This window comes from Tenrec ecaudatus, chromosome 13 (assembly GCF_050624435.1).
Source record: "Tenrec ecaudatus isolate mTenEca1 chromosome 13, mTenEca1.hap1, whole genome shotgun sequence".
In the NCBI taxonomy this organism is placed as follows: domain Eukaryota; kingdom Metazoa; phylum Chordata; class Mammalia; order Afrosoricida; family Tenrecidae; genus Tenrec; species Tenrec ecaudatus.
The window spans coordinates 105,171,323-105,191,570 of NC_134542.1; the positions used below are offsets into that span (position 1 = coordinate 105,171,323).

The 20,248-nt window shown below is 44.2% G+C and overlaps 1 protein-coding gene across 2 annotated transcripts in view; it reads left to right on the forward strand.

Moving 5' to 3' along the window:
• Positions 1-3,219: 3,219 nt before the first annotated feature.
• FAM168B (family with sequence similarity 168 member B) overlaps positions 3,220-20,248 on the forward strand; it is a 43,133-nt gene continuing 26,104 nt past the window's right edge. Inside the window, exons 1-2 of one of the 2 annotated variants that reach the window (XM_075529986.1) lie at positions 3,220-3,551; positions 13,948-14,028. In XM_075529986.1, the coding sequence (XP_075386101.1) occupies positions 13,959-14,028 (70 nt within the window). In that variant the 5' untranslated portion in view covers positions 3,220-3,551; positions 13,948-13,958. The remainder of the gene's footprint in view (positions 3,552-13,947; positions 14,029-20,248) is intronic. The other variant, XM_075529985.1, reaches the window with a different exon arrangement.

Below are 20,248 nucleotides of genomic sequence, written 5' to 3' on the forward strand. Positions count from 1 at the left end.
ACTGGTGGTCAGACTGAGAACTCTTGGGTACTTGTCATGCTGTGGAGTCAGTTAGTGCAGTTTTGGGAAAGCGAAAAGTCAGGGCTTCTACAGAAGATCAAGGACTGTGAAGCCAGACCTGCAGTTTGAATCTACAGCTGCATCACCAGGGTTAGTGTCGCCCAGTGCGGCAATTCGGGGTGTCACCAGCCTCCCTCCCGCCTGGACCTCCTACTCTACTAGACTGTAACAATGGTGAGCGGGCATGTCTGGCCTTCTCTGACTTTACAAGGAATGTGGAGAACCAAACTCAGTATCAAAGTAAGACCAACTTCTCTGAGTTCAAGGTCAGATACGCCTTTACCCTCCAACCTATTTTTTTAAACCAATTTTGACACCAACTATCCTTCCCACAGCATCACTTCTCTGTCGTGTTTGATCATCTTTTGCAATGGCCACACAGAACTCGCAGATCATACTTACAATGAGGGGGTTTATTAGTGAAGTAAGTAATAACAATTCAGAACTAGGAATACTGGGGATACAGTTCTTTGGTCAGGGCAGCCTCTGCTCAGCCATGCTCTTGGCCCTGTAGCCTACTGGACACGTGTTACCAAACTCTTTTTGTTCTCAGCATCTCCGCCTTGTGACCCCCTGACCTCTGTCCTGTTGGGCCAATTTTTGTTTTGCTGATAAATGTCCACTCTACCAGAAAGTCTGACCTGAATGTGCTCAGCTCTAACTCTGTAAGTCAGTAAACTTAGCAACCTGGATTAAGTGCCAAGAGGACAACCCTCTCTACCAGCAAGCCTCTTGCTTGAAGGCTCTGAGCGTTCTCATTCCGTGGGCTGGACGATCACCACTCTTGTGCTCTTGTGCTGCTGCTCGGCAGCCACAGCATTTCTGCCACAACTCTGCCGTCTCTGGTGTCACAGAGATCTGACTCCCGGATTGAGGATTTAGTGTAGGAGTCTTCTGGCTCAGAAGCCTCCACTCTGTAATCATTTTTCTTGATTGGCTTATTTTAAACCTAGTGGGATGGCAAAATTTACCAGTCCCTGTGCAAATCTCGCTTGCATGGTTCCACCCCACCAAAATAGTATGTGACATAGTTGTAAATTGTTTAAGTTTCTAAGATCCTAGGGATACTAACAACAAAATTGCTTGTAAAGTCTTTCTGTATTGAATTATGTTATTGATTACAACATGATTAGTAACTAAGCAAAAGTCTGAAATTTTTTCCTCCTTTCATTACTACTAGATTCTCCAAAAAATGATACAAGTCCACAAATACTAATTACCACAAAACTGTGATTAAAACATCAGAAAATTGGACAAAAAGAGCAACTGTAAAAATACCAGCAACAAAGAAAACAATAGTGCATGTTTGTAGCATGTAGGAAAAACCACATGCTTTAAGCTTCTTTATAACTGGCTATCAATAACAGCTCTGACAGGAGCACATTAGAAGGTTCAAAAAATTAACATGTAACTTTAGGTTCATAGGCATATTGATAAAGGTTTCCCCAGCTCTCTGAAATATAACGTTCCTATGAAACTTTTTGAGCCTGAGCTGGTGTAAACTGAGAAATCAATTACTATTAATTTATAGGGAGACTTTTTTTGTATTAACAGAGTCCAAATACAACCTACCAACTAATACATAAAACTTAAAATAACATTAGCACACAGAATTCCCAGACAGCTCAAAGCTATGGCAGCTTGATACTGAGATACCACTTTCAGGGACAGGGCTTAGCAAGACGCTCTAGTTGCTTTGCTGAGTACTTGTTTCTTAAAGGGTGATGTGCGTGCTTTTCACTTTTCAGAAAGCAAAACTCCTCTTCAGATTTCTTTCCATTAGAGAGAACAGGTGTTAATGTAGGCCTTTCATAAAAGCTAAGGGGCATACAGTAAACATTTGAAAAGCAGAGGGCACCTCTACATACAAACGGGGCTTATGAAAAGTATTTTTGGGGTGGAGGGAAGATAGGGTACAAAGGGGGAATTGATTACAAGGATCTACATATAACCTCCTCCCTGGAGGATAGACAAAAGTGGGTGAAAGGAGACATTGGACAGTGTAAGATATGACAAAAAATAATTTATAAATTGTCAAGGGTTCATGAGGGAGAGGGGAGTGGGGGGGGATGAGGAGCTGATACCAAGGGCTCAAGTAGAAAGCAAATGTTTTGAGAAGGATGATGGCAACAAATGTACAAATGTGCTTGACACAATGGATGTATGTATGGATTGTGATTGTATTAGCCCCCAATAAAGTGATTTTTTTAAAGAAGTGTTTTTGTTCTAGCTCATCTAACGGGCGATTTTTAGACAAGCTAATAGATTTCTGTTGAAATACCTGCATGAAAACCTTACAGTTACTTTGGTGTCACCCCGACAGGTGGCACCTTCGCACCCCTTGTGACGCTTCTGTGACTCTGAAGCTGCGTCTCAGCCGTGTTTTTTATAAGCCGGTCAATGTCTCTGTGCCTCCATTCCCTCATTTGTAAAATGGGAACAATGGCAGCGCCTTTCCCATAGTCATTTTGAGGATCTAAATGAAATGGTATTGGGTCAGTGATGGTTGCTGGCCATCGTTTGTTCTCACTGCCTTGAGGGCACGTCCCCTCTCTAGTTTAGCTGCCTTTTGGCTTGAATTGGAGGTTTGTGGCACCTCTTTCTGGACGTCCCATTTTGCGATGTCGAATGACCCCTTCTCCAAGGCCAAGGCCAGCCAAGACCACATGGTAGCCTGCAGCCTGCCATCCTTGAAGTGACAAGTATCTAGCGGAGCTGTCTGGTTTCCGGTCATCCGCGAGCATTCAAGACAAGTCAGGGTTCCACCAGGCCCCTGTTTTAAGTCTGCAAGAGCCGCCACTTCTGCATAAAGTCCTGCAGAAACAAAGCACATGAACGAACATATTTTTCAACGGAAATCCGTCAAACGCTCTGGGCCACTTTTTCACCCTCTGAAGATGAACAAGGCAAAACAGGGTGTAGAAAAATAGTGTTGATTTCAAGAGACCAAGGGAACACCTTCCCAGTGGGCACTTGGTCAGCCTCTCAGCCCTCGGGGACCCGGGAGCCACGGGCAGCAGGGCTCCGTTTGTCAAAAACCACAGCGGAACCGTGCGTAGCCGGCGCCTCGGGACGTCGCCGACCAGGCGCGCGCACGCACGCACGCACGCACGGCGGGCGCGTCTCAGCAGCGGCCGCGCGCGCGCGGGCGGAAGTGAGGTCTGCCGGCTCGGGGAGTTGCGCAGTGTCGGCGGAGATCACAGGCTGCGGAGAGGCGGACCGGAACCGCGGCGGCGGGGCGGAGGGCTGGCCTCGCGGCGGAGTCTCGAGTCGGAGCCGGCCCCCGCGTCACGTGCCCCTGGCCTGGCCCCACCGCGAGCCTCCGAGGACCGTTGCACGCTCGTCGCCGAGGCCCAGGCCCTCGAGCCGCTGCGACCCGGTGAGCGGGGCCGCGGGGCCCTTCCGGCCTGGGTCGCGGGGCGAGCGAGCTGCGGGCGCTGGCCCGGCCGGAAGTGCAGAGCTTTGTGCCGCCGGCCCGGGGCGGTGCCAAGGTCGGGCCGCGAGCGCGGGGTCGCGGATGGTGGGGTGGGGGTCGGCGCGTTTTGTCCTGGGCGGGCGGTGGGCTGGGTCCCCCCACGGCTCCCCCCCTCCGAGGGTGCTCAGGAAGCGGCGCTTGGCGCCGCGCTGCAGGCAGAGGGGCTCTTGCTTGCCGGGTGGCCGGCGGGCAGAGGCGGCTTTTTGTACCAGAACGTTGCTTCGGTGTTTTCCAGGCCAGATTTGGGACTGATCGGAAAAATGTTTGAGGGTGAAAAAAATGGCTGTTGTCTGTCTCTGTAGAATTAGGATTCTGGCCATTTTACTGATTTTCGAATGTAGAGCTACTCTTTGGGGTGCCCACAAAGTAAAAACTACCCCAGTTACTTGCAGAAACCGAGCGTTCGCCTATGAACTTGAAGAGACACTATTTAAATTAAGGTTTTCTTCAGACAACCTTCTGTTCATCTGCGGTTTATACACTTTTACAACTTCTCCACGATTACAAACAAACAAAAAACCTCATTGTCATTGAGTCGACTCTTGGCGACACTACCGGATGGGGTAGATTGCCCTTGTGAGTTTCCGAGACTGTACCTTCTTACGGGGCAGCAAGAAAGCCCTCTTTCTCCCGCCGAGGCTCTGGTGGTTTTGAACAGCCGACCTTTCGGATCGCAGCCTAACAGGCACCAGGGCTACATCTCCACGAATAGGACGTTTTACAGTATATTTAGCCCTCGAATGTGGATTTAATGCACTTGGAACGTTTGAAAATGCTTACATGGTTCCTCTTAACCTCTCGAGTTATCTTTGTGTGAGAAGACTTTCTGAAATACTATGATGAAAGATTTTACATAAAGATATTTATTTTTAGTAATAACAGAAACAGAGTTTCAAACTTCACAAGTAAACCAGTAATGGATTATTTTTGCTTTGATAGCAAAAACATATTTAAGGCTTTTTTTTCTCTGAATGTTGACGCTTCTGTGAAGTGGCTTTATAAAGCAGACTTAGTTTGCTTAAAGGTTTGCATAGGGTTCTGACATTTAGTTGGCAAACCAAAAACCAAACTCACTGCCATTGATTTAGTTCTGACACCTGACCACCCAATTGGACAGGATAGATAGAATCTGCCACTGGTGGGTTTCTGAGATAAGGGAGCAGAAAGCCGCTGGGGTTTCCAACTGCTGACCTGAAGGATGTAAGCCCCTCCACCACCAGGGCGCCCACTATGTAACTGCTTGTAACTGTGGAAATGAAGGTCTTGCAGACTTTTAAAATGGGACACAGGCTTTAGGAAGAAAGACCTTCTTTTAGACAACCTCACCTTTCTGGCTATGGAGAATGCAAACGGCAGGGAGTGGAACTCCCCAGAGAAGCCGGAAGTATGTATCACCCTCAGGTAAGAACTGGTGTCAGAACCTGAACAACTACCGTGGGCTACTAATGAACCAAGCACGTCATCAGCTGTGCAAAATAGTGTGTCTCAAGTGACTAACTAAAATTAGGAAAATGCTTCCTGCCCCAAAGTGAATTCACAGCACGATGATAGCCCGAAACTTCGGTAGAAGATTCCAATTCCTCTGTTACCATCAAAACTGCCACCGGTTAACCTGGTTCGCAGAGACAACATATGGGCCTGGTGCCATCAATTACAGTTGAGCACCAAAGGTCAGAAATTAGATGCATCTAAGCGACTGTTTGGACATGCATTCCCAAATCCAAAGACTTTTCCTGCCACAGCAAAGGAAGCCAAGATCCAGATACCACTGAAAAACTCATCGGTGAGCATGGGGAGAACATCTCTAGACAGCCTGAGAAAACGATTGTGTTCCGAGAGGACTGACCCTCCTGAAGCAGCTCCTTTCCCTGAAGAAGGGGCACCTGCATGTGATTCTGCTCTCCAGCAGGACATTAATACCGTTGACAATCCATTAATAACAGGTGACAAGCTCCTCCCATGAGACTGTTGGCCTCCTGGTCAAGAATTTCAGGCAACGCTTGGAAGGGGAAGGTGGGGTGGAGGCGGAAGAATCACCATAAGAAACTTACGGAGTCAGGTGGTGTGTGGTACACAGGAGAAGTCGCTCTGCAAACCCAGATGGTTGGGTTCAGTTGCAGTTTCATGCTGAACAAGCGGGGTCTGTGAAAAACCAGGGAGAATGCTCTGTTCTTAATACACAGTTCTGCAATTTTTCCACCTCTGCATCCGGAAAACAGTATGTTGTGCCCAAATATGTCCAGAGAAACAAGATGGTAAAGGAAAGCCTCCAAAGGGAGCAGAATACCTGGGAAATGGGCACTTTAAAGATTGCAGTTAGTAATTGAAATACTGTCCCGCTGGGCGTCAGCCCACATCCTCCGCAAGGTGCTCCTGCTTTCAGCGTGCACAGCCTGGCGGGTGCCGGTGTCACTCTGCCATCTAGACTCGGCCCCATTTTTGCTTCCTGTTTCCTGAGTTGAGATACAGAAGACAATGATGTTTAAAATTGGTACGACGCCACAAATTACCATTCATCTCAGCTAATAAAATTAAAAAGTCCACCAATTTCCAACACTTTCTTACCCTTCTAAAGTATAAATGGCGTAAACTAGGCATAAGTGGAGAGTTCTTAGTTCTTCAGCTGAGTGTTGTTTCTGTGCTGAATAGTCCTTGCTCAGAACATTGACTGACCTTAGGAGCTGTTCCTCTTTAATTGAAGTTTAGTGACTTCAAGTTGTTGAATGTTTAAGTCAAAAGAAAAGCATTCATTCTCAAAAAGACATCGTATTCTTAATATAGAAGACTTTTGCCCTCCAAATATCCTATAGTTTGGCTCTGGTGTCGGGACATTCCCCAGTGTTAGCACTTGTAGATCTTTTGTGGAGTTTGGCTCTTGAAAAAGTTTTAACTTCCAATCAGAGCAGGGCAAAGGCTCGGCCAAGAACTGAGGGGCCGAGAGTGGCCTGCCCGCAGGCACAACAGAGAAGAAAATATCCTGGTTGAATGAACAACTTGATCCTGAGCATCTCTCCCTGAATTGTAGCCTGTTAATATCCCTTTAAAAATTCCACAATTGTCTAAGTTTTATGTAGTCATCACAGTGAATTATTGAACCCCATCAGTCAATGCCCAGGGAGAAAGAGGAGGATTTCTACCCATGTAAACGTTACCGTCTCAGAAACCTACGGGCAGTTCCACCCTCTGCTGTTGGGTCATTGTGAGTTGGAGTCAATGCTGATCAATGCTCAGGGCACAGCACACAGCCATGAGCCTCTGTCTGAGCTGTGCTCAGCTCCAGCTCCGTGGCTCAGCCCCGCCCAGTGCCTCCAATAAGTGTCACTCCACAAGACAGTCTCCCTCAAAGCACTTAGCTTTACTAGTTAGGTAGGCTGGGAAGTCCACTACTCTCTCGTGCTCTGTTTTCACTGCTGCTCCTCTAGGGTCACAGCTGTCTCTTGAATTGAGTAGGTTCAGTGCGTAGGGATCTCGAGGTCCAAAGGATGCGTTCCCGTCTGCTGCTGAGATGGCTAATTTTATACTCAGCAGGATGCTGATCACAATTGGCAATTAACTAAGTCAATAATAGTCACAACTGAATCATAAGCCGATCATTTTCTTCCCCTACCACCTTACCCAGAATCATAAGGAAAATGAAGGTTATTTGGTGGGCGTAACAAAGGCTTTGGTTCGAAGAGCCATATTAAATAATTCATTGTCTTGCAGATGTGAATCAAGGACCCTAATCCCAAAGGACCCTAAGGCAGGAGTTAGAGGATGTCAGTTTTTAAAAACTCACTTACAATGCTTCAATTGGCAGAATTCATATAGGAATCAAAATTCAGATTTGCGTTTTAAAAAGATGACAGCAGAAAATTCCTTAATGTGGAAATCCATCAGTAATCAGAAGTATATGTTTAAAATGAAACTATCACTGTACTGCTTTGTCTAGTTAAAACCATGTTGCCACTGAGTTGGTTCCAACTTCTAGCACACCACTGTATTTTTTTACTGGCTTCAATAAGCAACACAAGGGCTACACAGAACTCAAAGACAAAATGTACAATGTCGGGTGCTTACTAGGGAATTTTAATAGACTATCACCAGCCCAGATCAGAAAACATTAAGGATGCAGTCGTCACTAAGTCATCTGTCCTCTGCCCCCATGAGCCAGGACACCCACCCAGTACTCTTCCTCACATCCTCACAGTCTTCAGCTGCTCCTCTGCTCTGTCTCGTCGTCGTCTCCTAGCCTCAGCCCCGGGTCTTGCAGTGGCATGGCTTTTGCTGCCTCTAACACTTCAGGCAGGGATTTTGAACATGACTCTTTGATGGTTCTGGGAATTGGGTGCCTCATTCTTAAAAGAAATTGCAAAATTGGCCAATCCCTTAGGCAGTCTTGTCCAACGTATTTGCATGATCCCACCCAGTCATTTGGTGGGGGTTAAAGAGAGATGGTTACAAGCACTATAAGTAATAGGTAAGTTCACTACATCACAGTTCATTATGCAAATTAGAGTGATGGTAATATATCTCATATACCAACATTTTGACATAACAATTATTTAGCAGTTTGCTGTATTTAGCCCCCTCCTTTTTTGAGAAAAATATTTAATTTTACTTCCATGGACTCTTAGTGATGCTAAGATTGATTATTGAATTCAGCTAAGATGGTCAGCAGGGGCCCTCAAACTTTTTAAACAGGGTCAGTTCACTGTCCCTCAGACCCGTTGGAGGACTGGACTATAGTTTTAAAAAAAATTATGAACAAATGCCTATGCACACTGCACATATCTTATTTTGAAGTAAAAAAACCAAACCGGGCAAGAACACCTGGCGGGCTGGGTACATGTCCTGGGCGGGCCGCAGTTTGGGCATGCCTGATGTTAACTAATCTGTAAACGTGAATGAGACTGGTGGTGCAGATGGTTTGGTACTCGACTGCTAAGCAAAAGGTTGGTAGTTTGCCGTGCTCCGGGGCTCTGGGAAAGACTTGATGTTGTGCTTCCAGTAAGATTACAGCCAGGGACACTGTTGTGTCACATGGTTGCTGTGAGTGAGAATTGAGTTCATGATACCTACAACAATTGGTCAGTAAGCAGATATATTTTTAAGATTTTGAATTATAATTTTAAATAACTTTCAAGTTAATATTTATTGCCAGAACAAAATGCTATATTTTCTACCATGTAGTTCTTTTATTCAGAATAATCAGTTGGTATTTACAAGTTATCTGTGCTAAGCACTGTGAAATGTAGGAGACAGTGCCTAATGAAGTATTTTCCATGTCACTTATGCTCAAAGTCTAGGTGAATCTTGCACCTTTTAAACATGTAACTTCAGCTGTTTGGCCTTTCTTCTCAGGCCTTATCTGTGTGGTACTGGTATCCTTCCAATGCAATCCCCATGTCAAATTACAGAGAGAAACCACAACATCTCACTAGCAGTCCCGCATCATTTTCTTATCTGCCTGTAGCCTCTAAAGAGTCCTTGTGACACAGTGGTTATGCTTTGGACTGCCAACCACAAGGTCAGCAGTTTGAAACCACCAGCGACTCTGAGGGAGAAGGACAGGGCTTTCTGTTCCTGTAAGGGTTACAGTCTTGGAAACGCACAGGGCGGCTCACCTTGTCCTTCAAGCTCGCTGTGAGTCAGAATTGACTGGATAGCAGTGCATTTGGTTTGGGGGGAAAAGTGGAAATGTAATTTGTCGTTAGTTTGAAAGGTGGTTCATAGGCAATTCATTAACATTTTTATGGGGTAAGTGGAGGGTAATCAGTTGCTGTGAAGACATTGCCAACTCATGGTGGCCCTGAGTACCCCACAGTAGAGTAGGGGGTTTTCAGTGGCTCATTTTTCGGAAGTAGATCGCCAGTACTTCTTCCCTTGTTCCTCTGAAACCACCTGCTTTATTTTAAAAATCATTTTATTGGGGGCTCATACAATTCTTATCACCATCCATCCATCCATTGTGTCAAGAACATAGTACATTTGTTGCCATCATCATTCTCAAAACATTTGCCTTCTACTTGAGCCCTTAATATCTGCTGCTCATTTTCCCCCTCCCTGCTTTTGTTAGCAGCCAAGATCATTAAGCAGCTGTACCAACAAGGGCAGCGGTTCTCAACCTGCGGGTCGTGACCCCTTTGGGGTCAAATGACCCTTTCACTGTGGTCGCACGATTCATAACAGTAGCAAAATTACAGTTATGAAATAGTAACTGAAATAATTTTGTGGTTGGGGGGGGGTCCCCACAACACGAGGAACTGTATGAAAGGGCCGCGGCATGAGGAAGGCTGAGAACCACTGCTCCAGGGCTCTAAGTGTAGCGTGGTGGTGGAGGTAAGTGCCATTGGGTCAATTCTGATTCACAGTGACCCTGAGAACAACAGAAGGAAACACTGCTCTGTCCTGTGTCATCCTCACCATTAGGTTTGAGCCGCTGTGCCAGTCCATCGTGTCGGTGATCCATGGGGTCGTCCTTTTTGCTGCCCTTATCCTTTACTAGCATTGCAGTTACGAGTTGGTTGGCTAACCACAAGGTCAGCAGTTTGAACCACCAGCTGCTCCTCAAGAGAAAGGGCTTTTTACTCCCAGACAGAGTTGCAGTTGCGGAAACTCCTAGGGACAGTTCACCTTGTCCTATAAGGTCACTGTGAGTCGGAATTGACTTAATGGGAGTGCGTTTGGCTTGGTTTTCTACTTCACCAAGCATGCGGGCCTTTTCTAGGGACGGGTATCTCCCAATAGCAGGTCCAAAGTACGAAGATGAAGTGTTGCCATCCTCACCTGTAAGGAGCATATTGAGGAACATTTGATCGATGTTCTGTGCAATCATGACTATGAAAAGGACAATGTCAGGCAGGATGTGACTATGAGTAAACCTTGGCCTAAAACTGTATTGCTCCTATTTGACCTGCGTTGTATAGCAATCATCCTTCGGGTCTTCAAAGCACAGTTTAGATGTTACAATAAAAAATAAACACTATTTGGTCATGTTTGAACCTATTGTTGCATATAGGGTCACTTGGAGTCTGAAGTGAAGATGGCACTGAGATTGTAAAAATCATTTCATTGGGGCCTCATACATCTCTTATCACAATCCATACATACATCAATTGTGTAAAGCACATTTGTACATTCATTGCCCTCATCATTCTCAAAACGTTTGCTCTCCACCCAAGCCCCTGGCATCAGCTCCTCATTTTTCCCCTCCCTTCCCGCTCCTCACACCCTCATGAACCCTTGATAATTTATAAATTATTATTTTGTCATACCTTACACTTTCTGACATCTCCCTTCATCCACTTTTCTGTTGTCTGTCCCCCAGGGAGGAGGTCACATGCAGAGATCTTTGTAATCCCCCTTTCCAACCCACTCTCCCTCCACCCTCCCAGTATCACCACTGACACCCCTGGCCCTGAAGGGATCATCCGCCCTGGAGTCCCTGTGTTTCCATTTCCTATCTGCACCAGTGTACATCCTCTGGTCTAGCCAGATTTGTAATGTAGAATTGGGATCATGATGGTGGGGAGGGAACATTTAGGAACTAGAGGAAAGTTGTATGCTTCATTGTTGCTACATCACACCCTGATTGGCTCATCTCTTCCCTGAGACCCTTCTGTAAGGGGATGTCCAGTGGCCTACAAATGGGCTATGGGTCTCCACTCCACACTCCCCCCTCATTCACAATGATATGATTTTTGTTCTGATGATGTTTGATATCTGATCCCTTCAACACCTTGTGATCGCACAGGCTGGTGTGCTTCTTCTATGTGGGCTTTGTTGCTGCTCTGCTAGATGGCCTCTTGTTTGCCTTTAAGACCCCAGATGGTATATCTTTTGGTAGCTGGGCACCATCAGCTTTCTTCACCACATTTGCTTATTCACCTGCTTTGTCTTTAGTGGTTGTGTCGGGAAGGTGAACATCATAAAATGCCAAATTAATAGAAGAAAGTATTCTTGCATTGAGGGAGTACTTGAGTGGAGGCCCAATGTCCTTCTGCTACCTTTATTACTAAACCTATACATATATGCACATAGATCTATTTCCCTATCCTCATATATAAATATATTTGCATATGTACATGTCTTTATTTAGACCTCTATAAATACCCTTTGCCTCCTAGTTCTTTCCTCTATTTTCTTTGACTTTCCTCCTGCCCCACTATCATGCTCACTTTTCATTTGGGTTTCTGTAATTCCTCTTGGTTGCAGTATCCTTGATCATGCCCTACCAGGGTTCCTACACCTCCTCACCACTAATTTGGATCACTTGTTCTCGTGTCCCTGAGTTTGTTAACACCACTACCTTTCCCCCCACGTTCTCCTCTCCCATGTCCTCCCAGAACTGTCCTTCTCATTGTTTTCTCCTCCAGATTGTTCATCCAGCCTATTTTATTTAGACAGACCTGCGGAGATAATAACATGCACAAAAATAAGACAGAGCAAAACCAACAATATACAACAAACCAATGACCAAAAAACAGAACAAAACGCAACAAGAAAGAAAAGCTTGTAGTTCAAGGACTGTTTTCCAGTCCAGTCTGTTGGGGCACCACACCCTGCCTTCAGCATTCCCTGGGGACCTTGCTGCTCCATTCCCTTGCTGTTCTGTTGCACCCTCTTAGTGTTTTACCTGGGTGTGACGGGATCAAAGTTACATTCTTGCTTTTCAACGCTTTAAAGAGGTCTCGTAAAATAGTTATCTAGTGAAATGTGTTGTTTAATATATTGTCTCCATGATTTCTTTCCATAGGTGTAGTCAGTTTGATTTCTGTGTATTCCATCTGTTGAATTCTACCCCATGGTTGTAAAAAAGGTATTTGTGATGGCATTGTTGGTCTTGCTGAATCCCTTCATGTGATGGCCCGCTTCTTTTCTATCACTAAGAACATATGTTCTGCCCTCGTGATCAGATCAGTTCATACTTTTGAAAAATAGTTGTATTAACTTTGAACTTCCTTGCCTTAGGTTCGATACTATCCTGTCACAGAGATTGCATGACAAGGTGGATCTTGAAATGTCCTGTCATTCCTGGCATAGTAAACCATAGGACTGCTTGATTCAAAATGGCCGCTCGGGACATGGGTCACTTCAAAGACGTGTTTGACCTTTGTTGGGCGTGGCATTGCAGAAGGGGTCATTGATGTCTATGCGTTCCGTCCCTTTCTTAGTGACTTGCCGTTTCCCTAGGCCTTTGACTTGTGCAGTCCGGGCTCTGATGATTACTAGGTGTTTGCAGCTGTTTCTTCTCGTTTGGCGTCGTGTCTCATCAGCAAGTGAAGGCCCTCCCAAAGGTTTTGCTCTCTCCAAGTCATTAGGATTGACTACTTTGAGAAAGCAGCTTTTCCTCAGCCGTATTTTGCGTGCCTTGCTTGGGGGCTACACATTGGCCTGTGAAATTAGGTCTTTCTGCTCTTGTAAAAGGTTACAGTCACAGTAATGCACAGGCACAGGCCTTCCCTGTCCTATAGGGTCACTGTGATTCAGCATCAACTCAAGAGCCATGAATTGTGGTTTTAATACAATTCCTCATGGTGTGGTGACCCCTCAACCGTAAACTTATTTTCGTTGTTACTTTCATAATGGTCATTTTGCTGCTGTTATGAATCGGCGACCCCTGTGAAAGGGTTGTTTGACACCCCCCCAAAGGGCTCGCGACCCACAGGTTGAGAACCACTGGTCTAGAAGCTCTGCCGAAACCTATTCATAGTAGCTACCTTGCTGGCATTTGAAATACCAGTGACATAACTGCTAGTTCACACGCGCACACAATCCACAGCAGTAGGCAAACTGTGTGTTGATGTTTACAAAAGAGAGTTGTAAAGGAGCATTAGTAGTCTGCTAGTTGCCTAGTTGGCACCCAGGGAGCCGGGGTGGTTACACAGTGGCCTGCAAAGAGCAAGTTCAGCAGTTTGACTTCATCAGCTGCATCCAAAGGAGGCTAGATGAAGCTTTCTAAAGCTCCCATAAAGATTTATAGTCTCAGAAGCTCAAAGAGGCACTACTGTTTTGTCTTCTAGCAGCGGTTCTCAACCTGCAGGTTGCAACCCCTTTGGGGGTCGAACAACCCTTTCACAGGGGTCACCTGATTCATAACGGTAGCAAAATTACAGTGATGAAGTAGCAACAAAAATAATTTTATGGTTGGGGGGGTCACCACACATGAGGAACTGCATTAAAGGATCACGGCTTTAGGAAGGTTGAGAACCACTGTCTTATAGGGTTAGGTTTGTTTTGTTTTCGGTTTCGATGAGTACCTATGAGGACATTTAATATTTCTTCTCCACTGACTGGGAGTGGCATGAAATACAAGGTTTTATAGTAGAAAGGAGAAGGGACTCTTGGTACCTGCTTCTTTGGGACTGATATTGGGGAAAATTCTGAGGACAAAAGTACTTGGCTAACGCACTGATTTTGTTCTCTTTTAGTTCTGGAAATCATGAATCCTGTTTATAGCCCTGGATCTTCTGGGGTCCCCTATGCAAATGCCAAAGGAATTGGTTACCCAGGTAAGGTCATGTTATAATTTTGTTTGTATTCTTAACTTGAAACACTTAGTAAATTTCTGTGTCACCAAGAATTCTTTCAATTTGAAAAGCCCTGTTCCAAGTGGCATTAAAAAAGAGAGAGAATTTATTGCTTCATGGAATTGCAAAATTAAGCGAGAGGCTTTGGTCAATGTTTAGGTCTGTTGTAATTAGGATTCTTTATTTCCTGATCTCAGCTTCTCTTCCTGAGAGTTGGCTCAGTGTTGGTTACGTAACTATTAGAGTTTTTCATGGTGGTTAGTACCTTCCAGCAGCTCCTTGGGCTGTGAGCATTTTTTTTTTTTAAACATCTCTATCCAACAGAAAAGCCCAGTGTGGATTCTTGTTCTCTGTCTGTATTATTCTTGTGAGAGAAATTCTCTCTGTCTGGATGCAACGTCCATTTTGTCTTGCTCCTGAGCCGGTCTTGATACATATCGCCCACCTGCAGTGGAGTCCGACCAGCGGGGAAAGAGGATGCAGAACAAAAATTAGAGTCTAGGAGCTGGTTAGTAGAAAGTAACACATGCTTGTGTCGTAATTCTTAACTAGTAATTTTTCATTAGAATATTATACTTTCTCATGGCTTTTTATAATAAATGGATAATTTCCCTAAAAACAGAACAAGTTGTAAAGCCCCTAGAATGTTTACTAAAGCATTTTTCTAAAAGCTAGCTTACAAGAAAGAGAAGTACCTGTGGCCAAGTACGGACTGTGCCATTGGTCATTGGGCTAGTGGGCCTTCCCGGTGGGCATTTGCTATTGGTGCTTTTCAGTCGGCATCTAAGGGGCAAACAGTGATTATCCCTAAGACCATGTGAAGCAGAGAACTGGGTTGGATTACTCGTCAATCTGATACTTCAGAGCGCTATGAGAAATCTCCTGGGATTTTTCTGATGCGAAATCTGCCCTAAGAATTTGTATCCGTTCAAGACTTCAAGACATCCAGAAACTGAGATACTAACATAAGAAGTAGTTCTCACCTGCCCTATGCCTGTAGTGCCTGCAGCAGCAGCACCTGCCGAACTGCAGTGGAGTCCTGCTGTCCATCCTGGTTGCTGAAGGGTTCTCACGGGCTTGGTTCTGCGTGCTAACAGGCAAATAATAAGACGCTTGTTGTCTGTGAAGTCAGTCCGTAGGCATGAAAGGCTGAAGGTTAGAACCACCAGGTAGAGACCATGTCATAGGAAAACACATTTAGAATAATCAAAAGATGTGAAAAATAAATAACATCAATGAGAAATAAGACACTGGAAATTATCATTTGAACAGAATTTCAGTTTAACTGGATAAAACCAGTGCTAAAGAGAAAAGTCGGCTGTAGCATAGAGAAAAGGGTGCAAGTAGGGACTGGTTAAGAAGTACAGATACTATAGAAAGAAACGTGAGACAAAGGAAGGTCCCGTTAAGGAGCAAGTAAAGTGGAAGAAAAGGAGTAGCAGAATTCCTCAGAGTTGGTGAACATCGTAAGACCTTTCTAAAAACTTCCTGAAGTATTTTTATTAGGCGCAGTTGATGAGTTCTGATTCATAGAGGCCATGTTGTACACAGAATGAACCACTATCCATCAGCCCTGCCGGTCAGTCCAGCTTGTGGAGGATCTGTCTCTTATTTTGCCAACCCTCTACCAAGGAGTGGTTACTCCAGGGACTAGTTACTGTGTCCAGGGAACATAAGATGAAGGCTTTCTACATCCTGCTTCTAAATATCATCTGGTGTTTTCCTGACAGATTTGTCCTCCTGGCAGCCCACAGTACAATTAATATTCTTTGTCAATGCCATAATTCAAAGGCACCAATTCTTTTGGGATCTTCTTTATTCATTGTTCAGCTTTTACATGTATACGAGGCAGTTGGAAATACCATGGCCACCCATCAGTGTTCAAAGTAATGTCTTTGCTTTTTAACACGCTGAAGAGCTCTTTTAAACAGATTTGCCCAGTGCAGTAAGTCATTAGATTTCTTGACTACTACTTCTAGGGCATTGATTGCAGATACAAGTGAAATCCTTGACAACAATATTTTCCCATCTGTTTATTATGACGATGTTCATTGGTCCAGCTGTTATAAAGGCTGTAATATTTGTGGGGTTTTTTTCTCAATAAATGTTTCAAGTCTTCTTTTAGCAGTTTGAGCCCACCAGTCCCTCCAGAAAGATGAGACTGCCTACATCTCTATAGATTTAAGGTCTCAGAAACCCACAGGGACCGATGTACATAGTCCTTCAGGGTTACTTTAAGTCGGACCCAGCCCCGCGGTGGCAGATCTGCCTGCCCACTGTTAATACTGAGTCCTCGTGCAGCCCCGATGCATGCACCTCCCGCTTCTCAGGTGATTTGCTCAGCCTACTGTTGGAAAGGAGTGTGAAAAATTGCAGCCTTGATACTCCTGGTTTTGAACCATGCAGTAGCCCCGTGTTCCTCTGAGTGTTCTGGAATTCTCATTCTTGGCAGTGCCGTCCGTAAATTAAGATCCCCACAGTCTGCCGTGGGATAGCCAGTAAAGAACAGGTAGCCCTTTCTCAGGCATGAGCTTTCTGAAAACAGCAGTGATGACACTTGTTCCACGTCCTCTTCTGAATCCAGCTTGATTTCCGGCAAGTCCTCTGTGGATGCATTGCTGCGATCATTTTTTTTTCAAATGCTCTGTAACCAAATTTTGCTTTCTGACATTGTTAGATGCTTAATGATGTTGTTAAGATAAATTCTGATGATGTCTCTGCTTGGTTTTGGTAATAGGGTTATTTTCGCTTTATAAAATGAACTCCAGTTCCCTTTCCTAAATTTTAGAATTATTTTGAGTAAAATTTGTGTCAGCTCTTCTCTGAATACTTGGTAGAATTCAGCAGTGAAGCCATCTGGGCTTGTCTTGTTTTTGTTGTTATTTAGTGAGCTCATTTTTTAGGGGTCTGTTCTTTTGTTAGGGGTCTGTTCAGATTTTCTACTTCAGTTTGTGTTAGGTTGGGTAGGTAGTGTGTGTCTAGAAACATGTCCTTTTCTCCACATCCTCTCCAGCATTTGTTATTTTGCTTTATTGAATTTTACCAAAAGTGTCTGAGTGAGGAAATACTTCATTGTTGCCTTATTTGTATTTCTCTTATTGTTAATGATTTTTAGCATTTCTTTGTATGGTTGTTAGCTGCCTGTATGTCCTCTTTGGTAAATTGCCTATTCATGTCTTGTGCCTATTTTTTCATTGGGTTATTTGTATTTTTCATGTTAAAATATTGTAGTTTTCCATAGATTTTTGAAGTGTAGCCCTTCATTATTCAGTCTTATTATGGAATATCTTTCCAATTTATGAGTTCTCTGTTGACTGTTTTGCTGAAGTCTTTTGGTGTACATCAGTGTCATATTTTTAGTAGGTCTCAGTCCTTTATTTTGTCTCACAGTTTGGATATTTTTCATTAGGTTCGGTAGTCTGTTTATTAGGATCTTTAAATTTGTCCCTATTTTTTTCACTGATGGTCTTATTACCTGTATTGTTTATATTTAGGTCTTTGTTCCATCTTGAGTGTGTTTTTGTATGTGGTGTGCAGGTGAAGCTCCTGTTTTTCCAGCACCATTTGTTGAAAGGACTGTCCCTTGCCCATTTAATGGGTTTTAGTTCTTTATGAGAAATTAGATGCCTGTAGGTTCTTGATTGTATTTCTGGGTTTTCAGTTTTAATCGGAGGTGCTTTCTAACATCCTACTGTTTTCCTTGATTTTGTCTGTAGATTTCTTAACCCTTTTCTCTATTGTAAGTTCCTAAAGCCATTTTTTTCCCCTGAAAAGGTGGTGGTAGGCCAAATAAGTTTGGGAACTTCTGCCTTTTAAACTCTGATTCTAGTCTCCATATGGGGGGTGGTAACTGCATAGGGGTCATGGTGAATAATGTGGTGGCAACAAAAGGTTTCTGAATGCATAATTACCAAAAATTAATTAAACATCAAACATGTATGAATCCCAGGTTTTTGTAGCAGTACCTTCCCTGCTATCATGAACTCGGAGTCTCCCAAATTACCACCATAGTTAGATGATGTGCTTTCCATACTATCAAAGTTAGTACCATTTATACTCGAGTATAAGCTGAGTTTTCCAGCACATTTTAAATGCAGTTTTTATGGTAGAATGAGGTGCCTCGGCGGATATCCAGGTTGGCTTATACTCAAGTATGCAGTAGCTTTGTCAAAAACTGTTTTTGATTTGTATACTTATTTTAATACCTATATACCTGGATTTGCTTACAAATTTATCAGACTAAAAGGGTTGCAAATTGAAAACGTTTACAGGGCGTCAGAAATGACTTCATCACACCAGGTGGTGAGAAATACAGGTGGGAATGAAAAATAAGTTAAATGTAGAGGTTTACATTTCCGACCGAGGTCCTGATTGGAGATGGGGTGGCAGTGACTGAGCATGTGTGGTGTGATCAGAAGCAAGGCTGCAGGGAAGCTGAGTGCTATGAACCACCTTGGGTTCCTGAGGCGTTGGCGTGAATTATACTTTGGTCATTACATGTTCAGAAGTCTTTGGCGGCCCCCACATTTCAATTATGCAGCCCCACGTGTTGTCACAGCGAACCGCGGTTTCAGAAGTTCTGCTCTAGAGCCTGCGTGGCCTTCCTCTGCCTGCAGGTAGGGCCTCTAAAAAACCTCTCGTGACCAGTAGGACACAGATTGAAAACCACCGAGCGACTCTTTAAAATGGCCATTTTAGGTCTGTTTCAAGTCAGAGTTGTCCTTGATGTTCAAGATGACTGAACATGGTAATCATTTGATACCACACATTGTACTCAGGCGAAAGAGAGGACAAATGAGAAAGTTATAGTCCAAGAAGGAAATCCCAATAGCTTTTGCTAAAGTACGCAGGAAAGCAACTCTGAGGTAGTAATGGCTTCTTATAAGAGGTGGGCACTGGGTACTTCCCAGTAGAGATTCTTTGGTATTAGTCAGACTGAATGCCCTTCTCAAGACGAAGAGTCCCATGTATAAACTTGCAGGACAGCATAGCAGTGCTTTCAGGCTGGGTTGGAGACCCACTAAAAGAATTCATGCAAGGAACTCTATTCAGAACCGTTAAAATTAAGGTCCACTGAAATACTACATTTGTAGCGCTCAACTGAATTTTCACCTTACCTTTATGGTTTCTTCATTTTGGTTACTTCACCTGGAATGTTCTGGGACCTAAGACCCTAGTAAAAGCACTGTCTTCCAGTCTCCTCTGCACTGCTATTCTCTAGTTCGCCTTCCGTATTGACGGGGGAATGAGAGCCATAGAGCAGACGGCGTCTCAAAACTCATTGGTGACAGTAGTTAAGACTAGTGAGCTTGGATCGTCGTCAACTGTGTTTCCTGCATGTAGAAGACGCCCTTGGGTATTCACATGAGTGAGATGCCCTACTTGAAGGTGAGTGCCTGCCACGCATGCGTTCTCCAACACATGACGAAATCCCTTCATGCTGGCGGACATCTTAGAGCAAGATTTTAGCTATGACACTGTAATTAGTCATAATTTAGATTATGAAACATATTTGTATTAAAAATTGTTTTGCTTGTAAGTTTGAAATATGTGACTTGCGATCTTGCCATTTCCAATTCTGTGCTTGTGGGCATTGTTAGAGCGCCTCGAAGACTAAAGTTACGAGCGTCTCAGATTGGGCTTCTTCCTGGCCGCCCGGACTTGGAGAAATTAGGTACTGGAACTTCAGCATATGAAGAAGCCCGAAATGGAATGAAAAGTTTTCAAGAGGGCTTTTCTTTGCAAACACGTAAGGTGCACAGTTACACTCAGACACACACAGGGTCACCGCGAGGTGGAATCCACTTGAGGACAGCTAGGTGGTTGGTTTAAAAAAAAACTTGTAAGTGAACATAGCCAATAATGCTGACTATTTATCTGGTTTCTGTGAGAATTAGCAACAAAAACAGCCTTGAGTTCAAGCTTAGTTGAGTCCTAGAGGAAAAGCAGATGAGTGGTCCTACTCTTAGGAATGCTTATTACTCTGGCAAGAATTGGGGATGTGAGTAGAAACATGCAGCGGAACTGCTGGGTGACTCTCTGACAGCCGTGTGCGCGCGCGCGCTTTGCTACTCTGGGCTCGTAACTAAATTTCTGCTGAAATTTCCCAATTGTGGAAAGCTATGAGCATTTAAACCCTAAATTTAAAGGACAGGATTATTATTGTAATCTGTTGGAATTCTGAGGAAGGTCATCTGTTCAC